Source organism: Misgurnus anguillicaudatus, chromosome 18 (genome assembly GCF_027580225.2).
Source record: "Misgurnus anguillicaudatus chromosome 18, ASM2758022v2, whole genome shotgun sequence".
In the NCBI taxonomy this organism is placed as follows: Eukaryota; Metazoa; Chordata; class Actinopteri; order Cypriniformes; family Cobitidae; genus Misgurnus; species Misgurnus anguillicaudatus.
This window is the reverse complement of record NC_073354.2, coordinates 25,830,508-25,849,467: the sequence shown is the minus strand read 5'-3', so window position 1 is coordinate 25,849,467 and position 18,960 is coordinate 25,830,508. Positions and strand designations below refer to the sequence as shown.

Sequence of the window (18,960 nt, the reverse complement as noted above, 5' to 3'; positions counted from 1 at the left end):
CAGAGCTCACGCAGCATAGTTCCTCCACACATTAATATTTAACCTCTAAAGTACATCTGTATTGATTGATGCCCTCATGCTCGAAAATGCAGCTCAAATTGCAAATCATCAGCACAAATTGACACAAGGACATCTGAGACAGAAGAGCACTCATCTTACCCATGCACTCAAGTGTCTGTCTGTCTGTCTGTCTGTCTGTCTGTCTGTCTGTCTGTCTGTCTGTCATTGTATTTAGTAGAATACCACAATAATCACATCATACACTGATGTCATGATACAGCTAAGAATCAGATGTGTGTTGCTGTAATAGAGTAATACGGTAAGATGTTGCTTTCTCATGCTCACATGCCTTTTAAAATAGATAACACACGGGATCTAAACTGAGCATGTGCAAAGACAACACATGGTTGCCTGTCTGGCAGAATAATTATTGTATCTGTGTTTTGTTCATACGGATCCAGCGTTTTGGTTAGCCTAAAACCACTACTTTTTTAAACTGGGTTCCAGGGTGGATAAATCTGAACACAACAGATCCCTTGCACTTTCGTGTATGCAGCCAATCCGTATATTTTGTGATACGATAATCACATGTCTCGACCCTTGTCAGATACCGCTACATCAGTGGTTTTCAAACTGGGGGCCCTGAGATGGAGCCAGGGGGCACCAGTTTTATGACATTTTATAAAGTACATAAATGTATCATGAATTCTGTGTAATTAAAATTTTGAAAACACATTGTATAATTGTAATAACGAAGGGCACAAGGAGGGCCGCACGCTGAAAAAGTTTGAGAACCACTGCGCTACATCACGTAACAGCAACAACAACAACAACAATGGTGGACTACATGCTTGTGTTCATGTTGCAGAAGGTAGTGAGCCTATGAGCTTTACTAAAGCAAAATCTTCTGCTCCTTGGTGAGCAACAAATGATTATAGACAACAACAAGGTTTATGCGCATGCTCCAAGTTGTTGTGTCCATTTTTAGTGTATCTCCGCAGCCCAGTCTCCTGAAGATGCGTATAAATAGCACGAAGTGTAAAACTCGTGCAATACATACGCCAAATTCCACTTTGGCGTGCATGTGATGCGCAGGTCCTTCCCATTCACTTAAACGGTGCATCTTTTTTTGTCGTTTTGTTTGTTGGTTTCTCAATTTTTTTGCTGTTTTTTTTACCATTTTCGCTTGGGTTTAGGGTTAGAACAACTTTTTGTTATATAAAAATGACATCCTAACCCAAACCCCAACTCTAACCCCAACTCCAAGCGACCATGGCTTAAATATGGACAAAAACATGGAGAAACCTGTATATTAAATAACCTCATTAAGCAAATCTAAAATCTAACCCTAAACCCAAGCGAAAATGGTTTAAAAAACTGAAAAAAATTGAGAAACCAATAAATAAAACAACAAAAAAATGCCCCGTTTAAGTGAATGGGAAGGACTTGCGTATCATATGCACGCCAATGTGGAATTTGGCGTATATATGTATTGCACGAGTTTTACACTTCGTGCTATTTATACGCATCCTCAGGAGACTGGGTAGATCTCCGTGGCATGGCATGAATACTAAATTTATTTGAGTCGGTTTTTATGTGTACACAGATATTTCTTGAAACGATGCCGTGTTTACAGATTTTTTGTTAGAATGAGGAAAAAATATCGGATAGGGAATGCTTTGGCTTTATGTGGATGTGGCCTCAATACCAGGTGTAAACAGGATCATAGTCCATAGATGATGACAGTCACATATAAACTCCTAACACTTGCCATATAAATAGACTCAGACAGTGGTAATTATCATAATACAGCAGTGAGACAGATGGGCCATTAGGTTTCTTCACTTTAATCCCGGAGACAAAAGCAGCAGACGTTTGAGAATAGGACTAATTTACATGATGCCTATTAAATCACTTAAAGATCCACAAACACCCAAAGAACATCCAGCTCACATTGTTTTATTGCACCACAGAGACAACTACTGAGCCTGACAGAAGGTTTAGCATGCAAAACTAACACGAACAGATGTTTTTTACGCACAGATGACCGACTGCTAAGGGTGTCAACAACTTCACAATGTCGGCAGTTTACACTCACTAATGTAAGGGTGTGAATTAGACAAAATGTTAAATGCTCTCTCATTTGTATGTCGCTTTGAATAAAAGCGTCTGCTTAAAGGGACATTCCACTTTATTTGAAAATATGCTAATTTTCCAGCTCCTCTAGAGTTAAACATTTGATTTTTACCATTTTGGAATGTATTCAGCTGATCTCCGGGTCTGGCGGTAGCATTTTTAGCATAGCTTAGCATAGTCCATTGAATCTGATTAGACCATTAGCATCACGCTAAAAAATAACCAAAGTTTTAATATTTTTCCTATTTAAAACGTGTGTATTAAGACTGACAGAAAATTAAAAGTTGCGAATTTCTAGGCAGATATGGCTAGGAACTATACTCTTATTCTGGCGTAATAATCAAGGACTTTGCTGATGTAACATGGCTGCAGCAGGCGTAGTGATATTACGCACTGCCCAAAAATAGTACCCTGCTATTGAAAGTAACCAAGGGGACTATATTCGGCTGCTGCATAATATCATTGCGCCTCCTGCAGCCATGTTGCAAAGTCCTTGATTATTACGCTGGAATGAGAGTATAGGTCCAAGCCATATCTGCCTAGAACAGTACTTCCCAATCCTGGTCCTTGAGGCCCCCCTCACAGAAAGTTTTAGATGTCTCCTTATTTAAAACACCTGATCCAACTTATCAGCCTACTTCAGAAATGGTAAACATGTCTCCCTAACGAGCTTATGAGTTTAATCAGGTGTGTTAAATAAGGAGACATTTAAAACTTTCTGGGAGGGGGGCCTCGAGGACCAGGATTGAGAACCACTGGCCTAGAAAATCGCAACTTATAATTTTTTGTCGGTCTTAGTACATGATGTAACTACAGAAGAGTCAAGTTTTAAATAGGAAAAATATCCAAACTCTTTGGTTATTTTTTAGCGCAATGCTAATGGTCTTATCAGATTCAATGGATTGTGCTAAGCTATGCTAAAAGTGCTAGTGCCAGACCCGGAGATCAGCTGAATGGATTCCCAAACTGTAAAAATCAAATGTTTAACTCTAAGGGAGCTGGAAAATAAATATATTTTCAAAAAAGTGGAATGTTCCTTTAAATGAATAAATGTAAATGTTGTGGAGGATCGGTCATCATGTCAATAACAATACAGTTTGTAATGTTTCTCATTGTTTTCAAGAGGCACGTTTACCTCTAATGAAGGAAAAAATGTCCATGGCATAAAAACAAATTTAGACGTCTAGTAAACCACTGAGTCATGACCACCTGTTCTGGGTCACCCATTATCACACCGGTGAAAATCAAGCACAGTCAGTTGAGAAACCAAGCCCCCCCTTCCCAAACTGACAAATGGTCAAACTGTTGCCAACATCAGAATGCTATTTAAACATTGGAATAACATAAACTAAGGGGCATAGTCTACGGTATTCACATTCCTTTACTGGATAAACAGATAACTGTTTCTCTTGGACAGCTGTTGCATTACAAAATCGTATATAGTTTACTTGTGCATTATAATTTCATACAAATAAGATGGACCAGGTGTACCACCTCCACATTTTTTGAATAACTGCAAGTTATGCCTGGATTCCTACTGGAACAAACTTGTTCCCATAGACATGCCAACATACACTAAAACGAATTCCCCAAAAAAAGTTTTTCCGACATATACATGCTGCTCAGTCATACAGAAAGTAAATCCCTTACCTGCCACGATACAGAAATCCACTCATTTTGACTCCATCCAAACCACACCAAAGTTGAAAATAAAAACAGACAGGAACAAACTCTACAGCTCAGCTCCAAAAATTCAAGCTCGCTGCAGCTCTGATCTCAATCCAGTCTTTTAGAGAATAACTCTTCATTTCCATACACCAGGCTGGTCAGGAGTCCAACCAAACAAGCACAAACATACGCAGAGCTGTTATTTTTCCCTGGACAGTAGGCAAGAAATGGTCATTTGACGTGGCAAGGCCAGACCAGGAGTCAGCGAGACGCACAGTAAACAGCACAGAGGTGAGAGTATACACACACACATTGAGCACCACTGACTTGTCCTGAAAGGCAGATCTGTTTGTGCATGCTCAAAGACAGGTTTCTCTGTCTATGAGGGTATGTATGGGGTGGAGGGTGTGTGTGTGGTTTCCAACCGGTACAACTGACAGGCCTTCCTGCCTAGGCACGAGGAGCATCCTTTAAGTTGCAAATGGGCTATTCGCCCCCGGCTGTTAACGTTTGGTTGATAGAAGGGGCGGAGTCTCTGAGCAGGTTCAGACAGGTCTGTGGATAAAACCTGCCTTACAAGTTAGGATAAGGTATCTTGCAGTGCAAGTTTAAGACCACAGACTGACTTTGAAAAACAAAATCAGCTGTGAAGACTGTGACACAAAGCATAGACATAACTGTGCACTCCTGTCTTGCTCCATGATTACAGGAATTCCTACGAAGTGTGTGAGTGAATTTAGGGAGGCTGGAATGAATTACGTGTTTTCCAGTCAGGTGGGGAGCGGCTGATGAGTTCAGTTTAGTCTGGAAATTTGTACGTGAATGTTACAATACACAAATTCTCACTAGGAAAGTGACCGATATAGCAAGACATTTTATGCTTGACTTGTGTTATCCACAACACGACGCTGTTAAACAAAGCTCACTAGTTCTGGCAGTTTAGCAGTTATGAACTGCTTTTTCCTTGAGGTGGGTTTTAATAGTAAAATGATTGACGCCATTCAGACAGCATGTTACATAATTTCACAAAATCTGTTAAATCATTTACATGGAAAATCCTTGCACACTTTTCATCATCATCTGTTCACAATCAGCTACATTTTATTCCCTATTAAACCTGCTGTTATTCTTCTAGCAGGCCTGAGAAATATCACACGTTCCCTTTTAGGAAAAGTCAGCAGGCGTGTTTGAACTCTCCTCGGCTTGACAGAATGATTAAAGATGCTTTGAGATGCAATGTATAAATACAACTCTGAAATACTAAAGCTTACAGAAACACTCACAGGCACACTAAAGTTAACTATATTTTCAATAACCGAGCAAGAAGTAGTGTGTCTAACCCAGGAGCTGCTGTGACCCTGTAATTACCACTGAGACTATGCTGTGTTCCCACCCTTCAATCTAAAACTCCTGTATTTGAACAGCTGCCCGGGCCGGCGGCCGGGTGTACGGCTGATGGAGAACCACAAGTCACACGAGCCTCTAGAACTAACCCACAAACAGTTTGTTTCGTATCAAAAGCGAGCTCTTTAATAGTAAGCATTTCCCTTTCGGAAAGCAGGTGAAACTTTGTAACACAGCTATGACATCACAAGACCTCTTTATTTTTTATAGACCACATAAAACTATTAAGCTTTTTATATGCATAATGTTTTGTTAAACATAAGGCGAGTGGAATTTGGAAACATATCATCATATCTGCTTTCGAAGGGTGATGACCTCACATGTTATGGTTGCATTTACTGACTATTACATGGTTTGCGAGAAGACACGCCATGACTATTATTATTTAATCATTTCATCAGTTGAATGGTTCACGCTTCTATGTCTTGTATACAGGGAATTTGTAGCAGTGACAGGGAACCGGTTTCCATCTGTGTGGAATAAAGTCCAGGCAATCCCCTCAATGTTAACAGACAGGCTGATTAGAAACAGGTCATGCCCTTCATTCTATATATATACTGTATGTGTGTGTGTGTGATAGAGAGAGAAAGAGAGATTGAGGGAGGGGGAGAGGTGATAGGCTCTGTAACTAACTCTGTCACATTTTTACGATCTGTAAATGTTGTGTTACTTATAATTCCTTGCAGTATGTTCATCTGAATTTTTCAAGCAAACACAATATTATGTCAACTACAATCAGAAAGTCATTTGGAAGCAGGTGCAATGTTATGAAAGTAATGATCAGTCATTTTTAACTTTCACTGCACTCAAGTTTTACAGATCATCTCTTACAAAGAAGTATGACACTGAGAAATGATATTTTAAAATACTATTGAACATGAACACTGAAAGATGTTAAACCTGCTCTCGCACATGCTCTACCGTTTAATGACTATATCTATACAAGAAACACAAACATTTACTATAAACACGTATAATATCTGTGGTTTACTATTCTGTTTAGTCCAAACAATCTACTTTAAATAAAATCACAGAGGGTGTACACAAACAAGACCAACAATGTCCCAGTAAAACACACATGCAAGGCCTGAACCACTACATACAATAAAACCAGTTAATAAAAAAAATTGTCTTTCTATAATAAATCCTTATTTAACCCACAAACATCCTTGCACAATCACATAATTTCCTATCATCACTCGAACAGTATCAGTACCACAGGTACCTGCACTGTCGAAAAAGCTGTTACTGGGATAGTACCCTTTAAAGGTGCAGTGTGTAAATGTTAACGGCATCTAGTGGTGAGGTTGCAAATTGCAACCAATGGCTCAGTCCACTGCTCACCCCTCAATTTTGAAACGCATAGAGAAGCTACAGTAGCCGCCACCGGAAAAACATGTCATCGTCGGAGACAACTTAGTAAAAAAAGTTTGTCCGTTAAGGGCTTCTGCAGAAACATGGCTGCACAAAATGGCAGCTTCCAAGTAAGGGGACCCTCTGTGTATGTAGATACAACGTCTCATTCTATGGCAATAAACACATAACAGCTCAATATGAAAGGTCTTTATACACCCCTGATAATTCAGTTTTGTATATTATTTTGCATTTCTGTCAAGAGATCCTTCTAAAAATTACACACTGCACCTTTAAAAAGGTCCAAATATGTATCGTTTAGGTACAGCTGTGGAACTAATATGCAGGTCCAAAAAAGTAAATTTTGAAAGGGTTCAACTTTGTACTTTCTATCTGACAGTGTAAGACAATTTATCCTTTATGTGAATATTGTATGTCCAAAATAGCCAGAGTACTGAAACCTGCACAAACTCGGTTGACATCTGGATAACAAGCTGGAGTTCCTAAGCTCTGATAAACGCAGGCTAAACTTATTTGGTTCCTTGATGTGTCCAGAATCATAAGAAGACAATGTTTGTTATAAAACAGTTTTTAGAAATTAATTATTCCTGGTAGCCCAATTGGTAGAGCATTGCTAGCAGTACAAAGCTTCTGGGTTCGATTTGATTCCCATGGAACTTAACTTAATATAATGTAAGTCATTTGGACATCTAACCTATCCAAAACTGATCAATTGTATATGCACTTTTAATAAAGGTGTTAAATTTACATAGGCCTATTGTAAACACATATTATATATGTACTGTTCGGGTTTTTAAAGAACAAGACGCTTTGGCATTTGCTTGTCACATGGTCCAGAAAGGTCTGTTGACTAATGTGGTAATTAACCCTTTAGACGCATATAAAAATGATGTCTTCTGTTTGAGATTTCACAGCACGCGAACACAAAATATTTTTTTAATTTTATACATAATATTATTATAACACATACTAATATTAAAAATAGCATCTCAGGATAAATATTAAACTCGTTTGCATAGATTTCATTGTTCATACTGTACCTTTCGACATCTCCCTTGTGTTGCTCGTCATACGGTGCCCAGTCCATATTAGTCCATCTCTCTTGCGCCTGCCTAAAAATCCACAATATCGCATGTGGTCAAACCTTCTAGCCTAATTAAGGTTTAAAAAACTGTCTATATATTGCAGACGCCAGAAATCGAGTCTCATTGTTTCGGATGCGATAAATGGATGCGCAGTTGTCATTCGTACAGAGTGTATGTACAACCCCCCGTGATTCAATACACAGCTGGCTGTGCTCCGGATATTGCACGCGCCAGAGCAGGAGATGCTGAGAGCATCATACATCAAACGGGTCTCCTCTTGTTGATGGGTGCAAAACATTAATCCATTATGTACTTGTGCTTGACGTGTATTATAGCTAATTATTCACGTATGGTTTTGGTCAGGGAAATTATGATGAAGGCTAATAGTTAGTACAGTAATGTTTGCCTACTACAAATGGAACACGCAGCACACAGAACACACATTTACTAAGACGACTCTCGAAATCATCTGTTCATACGGACGAAAAGTAAGCTAGCTGCGTTCCCATGCCATTCTACCGTAATTTTACCTTGGACATTGGAGTTGTTAACGTGGTTGCACGAGCAGTCAGTGTATTTCGTTTACGCTCATTTTAATTTCACATTAACATATTTGTCAAAGTGGATAATAATCGATTATTGTAATTATTAAGCAGGAATAATTCAGAATAACTGATATAATGTTTATTTTTCGTCAGAAATCCCAGCATAAATTAAGTTACTTCATAAATGAATCGCGAGCAAGGATTCGCCAGCCATGCCACTCAGAATAACGTGATTATAAAGGAAAAAATACTTCCTGTAATGACCATCGTGTATTTAGGTATTTTGTCACCAAATTGAACGACTTTTTTACTGTTGCTGTGAGTTTTATCGAAGTTATTTGTATGTCTCTCATAGGCCTACTTGACCAACAGCGGGGAAGCTTCTATCGAGGAGAGCGACTCGATCTAACAAATTGGGATGACACACAACCGAAGATTGAGGTAAATTGTCGAACCTTTCCAGTAGCGGTACCTACCCCCATGATACAACCGGCAATATTATGTGACAGAAATCCGTTCACACAGCGTATCTGTAAGTGTGTTCGATTTGAAGTAGCGATACGCAAACGGATCAGATTATGACATCAAAATGCCGCGAGAACAATAAGAAAGCGTTCAGTTTTGTTTCTCTCGAATGGCTCTCGCGGTACTTTGTGGTCATACAGCGGACATACACTGCTCTAGGAACTTTTCCACCCTTTAAAAACACTCACACTTTGAATCAGAACAACCGTGTTAAAACTGCTACTGGGGATTCCCCTGAGGTGTGAACGCGCCCAATAACATTACCAAAGAATAGTTATATGTCTTGGCACAGAAATGCAGATAAGATAAATTGTTCTTAGGCTAACAATACCACTTAAATATTATTTAATACGTTATTATTACGTTTTGACCTCTTTGTTTGTCTTTAAGCAAACATACAGCCTCAAGAATCTTAAAAACATTGTTTAACTTTTGATCTCTATGGTTCCTATGGTTTTGTTGGAAAAAATGGTTTATGATAGTTGCTCATTTCTGGCAGGGTTACGATGACGAACCAAAGCTTAAAACAGACTGTTTCTGTTTTCAGCCACATCCATTTAAATGTAACCATGAGCTACATCATCAACAGGGAAAAACTGAGTTACAACCTTAAAGGGACTTCAGTTACGTAACTGCAAATATGATTATTAAGCATAGGCCTATAGTTATATTAAAAAGGCAAAGAAGATAGGTAGAAGAAAATGGAAATAATAAAAAACAGATACAATACTGTAATAAAGTCTTAGGCCACCACCACCAGACTTGTTGTTTTAGAAGTTTTAATGTGTTCATCCATATTTATTGTTCAATATATTTTATTAAGATACAAACAGAAAATACAGCTAATATGTAAAAAAAAAAATTCAGGACTAAATGTCTTCTTTAGGCATCGTCGATCTTTAGTGGGCCTCTCTTGGCATGAAAAACACATCTTGAGCGTTTTTGAGCAGAATGAATTAAAAAGACTAATTTCTTTAAAATGAGAAATTAGGATTACATTTTATTTAAGTTTAAGAGATCCTGCGGTTTCCTTCTATTGCTCAAGTGGAAGGGGAGTTTACCCTAAAAACTTGACACATCAGTTTACATTTTTATACAGTTTTATACACATTTTCTGTATTTTCTGGATGTATTCTATTAAAGAGACTGAGAAACAATTACTACAACATTGCAAAAACAACAAATCTAATTTTGGCATGGTGGCCTAAGACTTTTGCACAGTACTGTATTTTTCTTCAAATTAGTGTTTAACAATGTTTAATTTAGTTGTAAAGGCGAGTAAAAGAGTTTAGTTTGGGTTATGACTGACTGTGATGTAAACTTTTAAACATTGTTATATCATCTTTAAAGATGTTAAAACCTCTTTCTAAGATATTTACATATTATGATATAACATGAGTCAACAGAATGCTAAAAATAAAGATTTCAACATATTTTGGTTTCTTTTGCCTTTTTGGTAAATGAGGAAACAATTTTCGCTACTGGAGCAACACTTACATAATTATGTGTTAGTTACCAGTTAATTTACAAAACAAGCTCAACCTTCAAAATTTACCCACAACAACATGTAAATAAACAGATTGCTGTCAAATGTTTTGGGGTCACAAAACACACGGTACCTGCCACCCACAGCCCTCAAACCCATGTGTTTGTGGGTTTTTTTTGAGCATTTGAAGGCCACCTTGTGGCCAAGCTTGATAAAGCACATATCATATGAAATCAGATGCCCAAGTCATTGACTTTAATTTTCTTTTCTTTATTACTCACAAGCAATTTAATGTTTACCACATTATGTTCCACTTTGAGGAAATGTATGCAATTAGTTAATCAAAAAAGTAAGTCTGCAAGATATTTACTTAGACAGTCTAATTGAAAACCAGGGATTTATTCATTTAAATCTTGAAATAAACAATGTTTAGGACAATGAACATTGGAATGAAGATTAATGTCAACTGTTTCAGTGAATTTCACTTAAAACTGTAAAAATTAATTTTTACTTAAAAGTCTCAGACTGTATATGTAAAAGCCTTACGTTTATGACTGATGCTGGGGTGTCATAAACTGTCTTGCCCCTGTCCAGTCATCACATTGTCCCTCTGCCATCCCCTGATTTGTTTGGAGCTGTCATAACACTCTGTTATTCGCCGGTGTCTGTGTTTACTACACTCTACCCTCCACGTCCACTGCCTACCATTTTTGTTTTTTTAATTATTGATCTGCTCGCTCTCATGGTGACCCCTGAGGGGAAAATCCATGTGGAGTCGAAATGGAGCCCAGAGTTGGCAGCAAGCGAATAAGACCAGCTCACGAAAAGGGGAAATGCACTAAATTCCACTCTGCTCCCCTCAGAGCAGCACGGCTGGAGAGCAAGCTGCTGTTCCCTGCACAAAAAAAGCTTTACTTCACAACAAAGAACACTGAAGGACTATTTTCCATTATGGTGATGTTTGCAAGAATCAGCGACCTTGTCTGCGTTAAGATATTAAAACACAGACTTATTTATGAAGTAATCATACAAGTGAATTGCATTTAAAAAAATTTTTTAATTTTATTGCAATTTTTTTGAAAAACTAAGGACTGTTCAATCCCTTGAAGGCAAAATGTCAAAGGCACATTCCCGCAAAAATCCTTCTAAAAGGTATTCTCGAACGTTGCAGTTAAATATTTCATTAATTCAAAAGCCGATGGAATGTTCTTCATTAAATGCAAACAGATGGATGTAAGGTTTTCTCTTTTTCTCAGTGCTGTGGTTCTCAAACTACAAAAGTACATTGATTTATCATAAATTCTGTGTAATCAAACCTCAGAAAAATATAGCTATACCAACAGCACTACATTATATAATTTAATATGTTTTGTTTAATCCAAAACCTAAGTTTGTTTTATGGGGGTCTGCGAAGGGATGCACTGGGTCATATACAGAAAAGGTGGAATTCGGGTGATGGAAATTTGCTTAAATGAACTTCTTTCAAAACACCCAAAACTTCTATAATAGCATTAATTAACTTGTCAAATCTATAAATCTGCAAAACGGGGAGCTTAATCTATGTTTAATTTTTAATACGTTTTAATAAAGAATCCATGACGTTGTATCTTCAATACCTGACAAAATGAGAATATAATAATAGATAATGAATATGATAAACTTATAATCTTAAACATTTTTCCATCTTGTTTTGTTTGTATGCTTTTATGTTGGTCAGTTAAAGGAATACGGTAACACCAATGACGGTAACACCAATGATGGTAACACTAATGACAATGTATAGAAAAAACTAACATTTTAACAAAATGGCCGCCATTAGCCATGTGCTATTTCATCAGAGATGTAACAATCACATACTTATTCAGTATAATGTATTTTTATGTAAAGATCTTAACACTCCCAGCTATAAAAAAAGAGTAACACTAATGACTTCCAAAAAATCTCATCTCAAAACTCTTAGACATATCATGATATTTTAGACAAATAAGGTAAGACATCTCACAAACCTTTTGCCTTCCTCCACTGCACTTCTTCCACTGACCTCTTGCCCCATAAAAAACTTCAAATAGCTGATTTATTGTTTCAAAATAAAGGTGCTTTGGGTAGGGTAACACCAATGACAAAAATATGGGGGACAAATATTTATTTGATATTATTCATATTAATAGTGTATTTTTTACCATTTCAGTGTTGTAGTAAATTCATACAGGGTTAAAGGTAAATGTAAATTAGATTTGTTTTATAAAAAACATGGTTTTAAATAATAAGTACACAGTTCAACTTCCATGTATGATCAAAGGGACAGGGCAATTTTCAGGACCAGACATTTAAAAAAAAGTTTAAAAAAGGAAAAAAAGAAAATTACATAAATCAACTCTCTCATCATGTTAATATTTATTAAATATATATCATTATGGGATTATTGGGTCAAATTAAATGATTAAGGGGTCTGCAAAAGCAAGGGACAAGCATTTCCACCTTTTTTTGTAGAATGACCCCACTACAGGGACGTGCACAGACATTTTAAGGGGCAGGGGCTCAAGTGAAATAAAGGGCACCTTTCATAATTATGTATTTTTTTTCTTTTTTTTTTAACAAAAAGTATATATATTAACACAATTCTGAGTTCCTTTTTAAAAAAATTATTTAAAAAAGTTAATTAATTTTATCTTCCTCAAACTCACGCAATTGTTTAATTTTCAAAAGATTATTTCTACGAAATAATCAGTTCACACAGACTCCATGGTCTCCTTAGAAGTCTAGGTTTATAGAGCAGCAAAGGAAGCCATTACACAATGTGCATGTTTTGAAAACATTAAATTACATATTAATTACAAATTTGTTAAAATGCTAATAACAGAGTTGTAACTGCTGAGTTAGCACTACATGCCAATAAATGCTATATCATATGCTAGCGTTTAGCTGATTAGTTGTTAGTTGTTACTCAAAATGTATTTTTGTCTGATAAGGGCTCAAAATATAAGGTCTGTGTACTAATATGAGCTTCTGGCATGAGCCTCAGAGCAGAGCAATCAGAGCAGAGCTCAACATTATTATTCATGACCCTTTCAAATAGGGCAAAAATAGACCATCTAATTAAAATGACAAATTCTAGGGTTGTAAATAGACATGTCAAAACGTTTCTGGATAATTTTTGCACTTAATAAAGCAACATACCTTCTATGTAATTGTCAAAGAACAATTTAACATATTATGACAACACATCCTATGGCACCTTTAATCTTAGGTTTCATATTTATTAGGGTTACACATGTCAGAAACAACAAATATAGGTTAGGCCTATTTTATTTGTATTTTATATTTTACTTTTTTGTGATGTCAGTGAAAATTCTGACTGGGCAAGTAAAATACTGAACCATCAGATTTCTTTCCAATCTACTCCAGCACTCCAGTATAACACATTATACTTATTTAACAGCCATAACAAAAAACGCAAACAAAAAAGCTTACTACTGTAGTTAGCAATTATTTTATTGTTTGTGCTTTATTATTTTATGAGCAGTCTGTTTAAACTACACACTGTTACAAGTTTGCAACTCTTCAGGTTAATATGGGATTGCCATGGAAAACAATGTCCCTGAATCGTTATATGTAACAACGTGTCCCATATTTTGTGCATAAAACTGTTAATACAAGAATGCTTTCTTCCTCACACACTTACCGGTAGCTGCCTGCATAATCATGGACATCGCGTCTCGTATTCAGGCTGAGCAGCTTTGGCGCTTGAAGCGCGAATGATGCAGCACGAGTGTAGACAAGCCAATCATAAAGCGAAATAAGTTAGAGAGGCGCGACTAAGGAAAGGTAAAGCCAATCATATTAGCGATGTGAATTTTGGAGGCGGGACTCATCTGTTAACCGTTTGTGTGCCACAAATAGCGCTATTTTTCTTTATATAAGAGTTTAAATCTTATTTAAAGGATTCCTGAATAAATTCATGTTAAATTAAATAAGCAACAAGTAAAAAACACAAGAAACAGACAGACATCAGTTGTTATATGAATAAAGATCATATATATATATATATATATATATATTTTTTTTAAAAAGCACCCCAGAAAAAAAGGGCACTTTCTCTCCAGGAATAAAAAGGGCAGGTGCTCAAGCCCCCTTTGATGTCTATGTGTGCACGTGCCTGCCCCACTACATTAGGTTGGGCGCACGCCCAAAAGCTTGTGAACCACTACCTTAGTGTAATAAATGGATGTGAATCAAGACGTCATGCTCACCTGTGGTGAGTGGGGCCCTTGCCTTTAATAAATGCATAAAAACACCAAAAAACTGAGTTTTAAATACTTTATGAGCCAAATGATTTATAAGCCTTACTGAATACATGCTTAAAAAAATACTCGGGTCATTATAATAGTCTTATATAAATATACCTTTGATTCATAAAGTTAAACAAAGCCTAATAATATCTCAACAGTCACGTAATGCACTTCCATTTGCTTTAAAACAGGCTCCAGATGTACTGGATATGAGTTAAAATGATCAATAAACAGTAATTCAGTACAATATACAGTTACAGATGTAAAGAATGTTATGTTCTCAATTAGTGTAAGTAAAAGTGAGAACCGCAAAGTTCTCTACATCTGAATTACAGCACAGCTTTTAAAATCCCATCAATCCTTGTTCTCTAATCAAAGCAGGCAGGCTGGCGGTTACCCTGTTGATTGTACATGAATGCAGACGTGCAAACGAAATCATGTACGAATATCTTAGCATTGACTTTTGTGTTAGCTTTAAAATATCATAAAGTTGAATTTTACAACATATGCCCTATATACAATCTAGTAAAATGTCAAACGAAAGTTTTTGAGCATTGCATTAGCAGCGCAAATGGTCATGGGTTCGATCCCAGAGATCACACATACTGTTAAAATGTACCTTGTAATGCACTGCATCTGCCAAATGTATAGAGGTAAATGTAAAACTTGCATTGAGTAACGTGCACTTTCCTGTTCAATATTTTTCTTGATTCACTGAGAATTACCTCACATATGGAAGTAAATTTGGATGGGAACTGCAATTCACATCGACTTCTAAAAGAGCATCGGGGGAGGAAATCAGTCCCATCTCATCTTAATCAAAATGAAGCAAAACATTTATAGATGGTTATCAAGTCAGTATATTTTTACAGCGTCTATTATTGCACATAAAGACTTTACTTAATAAAGATCATTGAGGACTATCAAAACCTTACTTTATAAACTAAACAGGCAATTGAGCAAAATAAACCATTAACTTTGCTTTCCTGCACTTGCTTTCTCTCAGTGTCTCTCACTCATCTCTCTCTCTTTCTTAGTGCGCATCTGTGTGTGTGTGTACATGTGCTTTTTTGCGTGCACATGTCAGCGTGTGTGCCAGCGGCGGAGAAAATTAAAGGCAGACTTTCCGTGGCAGGCGTCATCTCCAAATTGCACATTTGTTGGGGAATTTGACCTGGCTCGAGATGTGACAATAATATTCATTTCGGCGTGTAACTCCCCCCCCACCCGTCCGCTCCCCCCATTTACACAGAACTCTGAAATAGAAACCTAAGAGACGGTGAGAGAATAATTTCTCCCAGTTTTGAAAGATAAAAACCAATGGTAAGCAGATCTAAGCGTTGTCCGTGTAGAGAAGATATGATGGATTGTGGCTTTAAGATTAATGAGCAGATTACTTTCTCCCATAAAGTTAGAAGAATAGACTCTACTGTGTAATATAAAACAAACTACTATTACTTATGGCGAAGGGGGATGCTTGAAACAAAAGCCGTTGACCTGTTCGTTTGATGCTTGCCTCATACATTTTCTTTTAATGCTTTTGTTACTTTTACTTCATTTCCTACTCTAATTTTACACAAGTACGCATTTATGTTTGAAACTGCACAGCGTCTTCCTTAAGTAAGACCTTGGAGGAAGAACTGATGAAGTGCGTACGTTCAAATTAACCTTTAAACATCTTAAATTACCCTCCCCAGAAATTACCTTTCTTCTAAAACCCAGTCGCCCAACGGAAATTGCGTGACGCAACCTATTTGCGTTGTCCTGCGGTTTTAAAGGGAGCTCTGGGGATTGGGGTGCACGCTGGACGTTGACCTTTGCGTTTGACTTGGGCGCCGCCGTGGCAGCGCTGCTTCCTCTCCATCAGGCCGGCGCCGCTGGGACTTCTGTCATCTCTGCCATGCTTGCAAGAGTAATGAAACCAGGAAGTTATCCAGCTCAAATTAGTGATAGTTTAAACACCAAGGTCAGCCTAAACAGCCTATTCCACACTCCTTGAATATATCAGCAAACGAGTGACAAGTCCGAGGCCTCAGATCCCATTGGCTCGCTGAAGGGGGAAATTTGGGTTTTGATCTTGTTCGAGAAACGCTATGGGTTTTTTTCATTGTGGGAATTTGCAAATGCATGCTTATATTTTATTCAGCCACTGTTATTGGTGTCAAAAAGGGAAGTATGCCTGTGAGAGAAATGGTAATTTGGAATGGATCGCGGCTTTCCCAAGAAAGACATAGTGCTGGCGAACAGATCAAAGGATGTGAAAATAAATCGATAAACTTCCTTTGAATGAATGTCCATTCAAATTTATATGAATACACTTTTGGTATTAGTCTGAACAGGCAGAAAGTTGTTTGTTGAGCCAGTCAGAGTATAATTTAATACATCTGACTTAAAACTGTGAGAAAACTGTCCATTATTGAGACCATTTTTAACTCTCCATGTACCTTCCACTCAGTAAATTGTAGATTTAAATGTGATAGATACTAATAGCTGATACGGTAGCCCTGCTGTTATTCATTGACCCCTTCCAGGTCAACTAACGGTTAATTGTATTCCATTAAAAAAATTTTTAAACCAAACCACCAGAAGGACAGACAGATTTTTGCTCTGAAGTAATTTGGCAGGAGAGAAAGATGCTTTGGTCTGCGTTTCTTCTCCATCTTCACTCCAGAACTGAGAGAGCTGAAAGCTGTCACCAGGCTGGGCCAGGTCTCACATGTGTTTTGCTGTGAGCGCTGCAAACCCAAATCCCATTCCACTTCTCCGTTGCCCCATTTATAAATAAAGGCTTTTAACAGAGCATATTTTAAATAGTTTAGCTGTTGTGGGAATAAATGTGACTTTTCGTGACGGGTGAAGCTGAGGGTGATTATGTGGAGATGACGAGGAACGTTGTCACGCAGATTTTATGCACGCAGACGATTTAGGCGATAGGAAATGAAAATACGCACTCATCCGTGGAGACGTCCAAATAGTCAGTTAGCATCCCGCAAGGATACGTAGCATAACAATTAGCATCTCTTGATCTTGTTGAGACACCAGTAATTATAGCCGCAGTGAAAGTGTAGCGAAATAGAAAGTTATATGGGTGCCTGTTACTTTTTTGTTTACTTTTGGCAGGTTTGTGTGAGGTTGAGGCTCTTCAAAACACTGTCACATTGAACCAGTATTTTTGCGTTATTATTAATAATCTGGAACCATGTAAAGTCATAAACATGCATCAATGTTTTTATTTTATAGCGCAAAGTTCATAATCAGCATAGCAACATGATCAGCAAATTTTTTTAAATATATTTTGCTACAACTTAGCTTTCGATTCAAATTGAATTTTTATAAGCTCATTACCTTATCACATTGTGCGAAATGAATCGTTGAAACTTGGGTACGACAAGCATAAAGACTTTACGATGATGACACCTATTGAATCGGAGGCTTTGACGGCTGCGTCACACGTTAGCGCAACGTTACCAGCATGCGCTAGTGGTAAACCAATACCGTTACGCAGGTCGTAGCAGCAAACACACTCTGCGTTGATCATGCTGAATTTCTGACACTGTCAGAAAACTATCATAAGCTATTTTGGATACAAGACCAGGAAAACGGCCGTCTTTAAACCTCTCTCATTGTACGACATAGGCCAACAGATGAAGAGCCATGACCACAGAATTCGCAACAATTGTTTCACGATGGCAATCTTTCGTCTGGGACAGCCAAAAATCGTGCAGTGTATTCCGGGCTTTAGCTGTGTCCCAATTGGAATCCTTGAAGGTCGCGTCCTTCAAATGTGCCACACAATAAATCTCGGGATAGCCTTAGGCTATGTTTACAGGGAAACGATCTGAAGAGAAAACGCAAAAGTGGCGTTGCATTATCACATTATTCCACATTTATACGAGTGTTTTGGGGGGGGATCTGCGTGCATATGGTGAGGCAAAAGTGTGTGATATTCAATGTAGTATGCACTTCAGGCGGCTAGGTGGCAATATGAAGCACTGACATACAACAACACCAAGTCCACGCGTCTACGTACAAACTTCTTCCTTGTTCTCCCAGGTCTCGTTCAAAGCCGTATGGTTTGCCTCCTACGAATTGGCGCATCAACAACTTGATAGAGGTAATTAATGCACCTTCTTTGATCAGTAATACTAACTATGAATATTTCGTACAACTGCTGGAAAGACTTGTATATTTGTCGGAGCTGCTATGGCAACTTGAAGGTATTAAGCTGTGCCATGCCTGCTGCGCCATGACTGTAGTTGCTATGGTTTCGTCTTTCATCAGCTTGCTTTCTGATTGGGTATTGTTTCGTTTCATGTGACAATCTACAGTGTCTGTGTGCATTTGTCCTCACCGTTCCCCCACACAACAAGATTTCTAATCATAAATATTCAACATGTTGAATATTTACGATTTGCGATCAAAGCGGGCCGGACATAGTTCCAAGCAGA

General features: G+C 37.6%; 1 protein-coding gene and 1 long non-coding RNA gene across 4 annotated transcripts in view; one reads left to right on the top strand and one right to left on the bottom strand.

The window, feature by feature from the left end:
* pde4dip (phosphodiesterase 4D interacting protein) overlaps window positions 1-7,869 on the bottom strand; it is an 82,995-nt gene extending 75,126 nt beyond the window's left edge. Inside the window, exon 1 of one of the 2 annotated variants that reach the window (XM_073856199.1) lies at window positions 7,623-7,869. In XM_073856199.1, coding sequence (XP_073712300.1) covers window positions 7,623-7,669 — 47 coding nt within the window. In that variant the 5' untranslated portion in view covers window positions 7,670-7,869. Of the gene's footprint in view, window positions 1-3,786; window positions 4,119-7,622 lie in introns of those variants that run through there. The other variant, XM_073856200.1, reaches the window with a different exon arrangement.
* A 61-nt stretch (window positions 7,870-7,930) lies between these two features.
* LOC129430061 (uncharacterized) overlaps window positions 7,931-18,960 on the top strand; it is a 41,659-nt gene continuing 30,629 nt past the window's right edge. The window contains exons 1-3 of one of the 2 annotated variants that reach the window (XR_008639383.2): window positions 7,931-8,155; window positions 8,366-8,490; window positions 8,568-8,653. This is a non-coding gene — a long non-coding RNA (uncharacterized lncRNA). The remainder of the gene's footprint in view (window positions 8,156-8,365; window positions 8,491-8,567; window positions 8,654-18,960) is intronic. The other variant, XR_008639384.2, reaches the window with a different exon arrangement.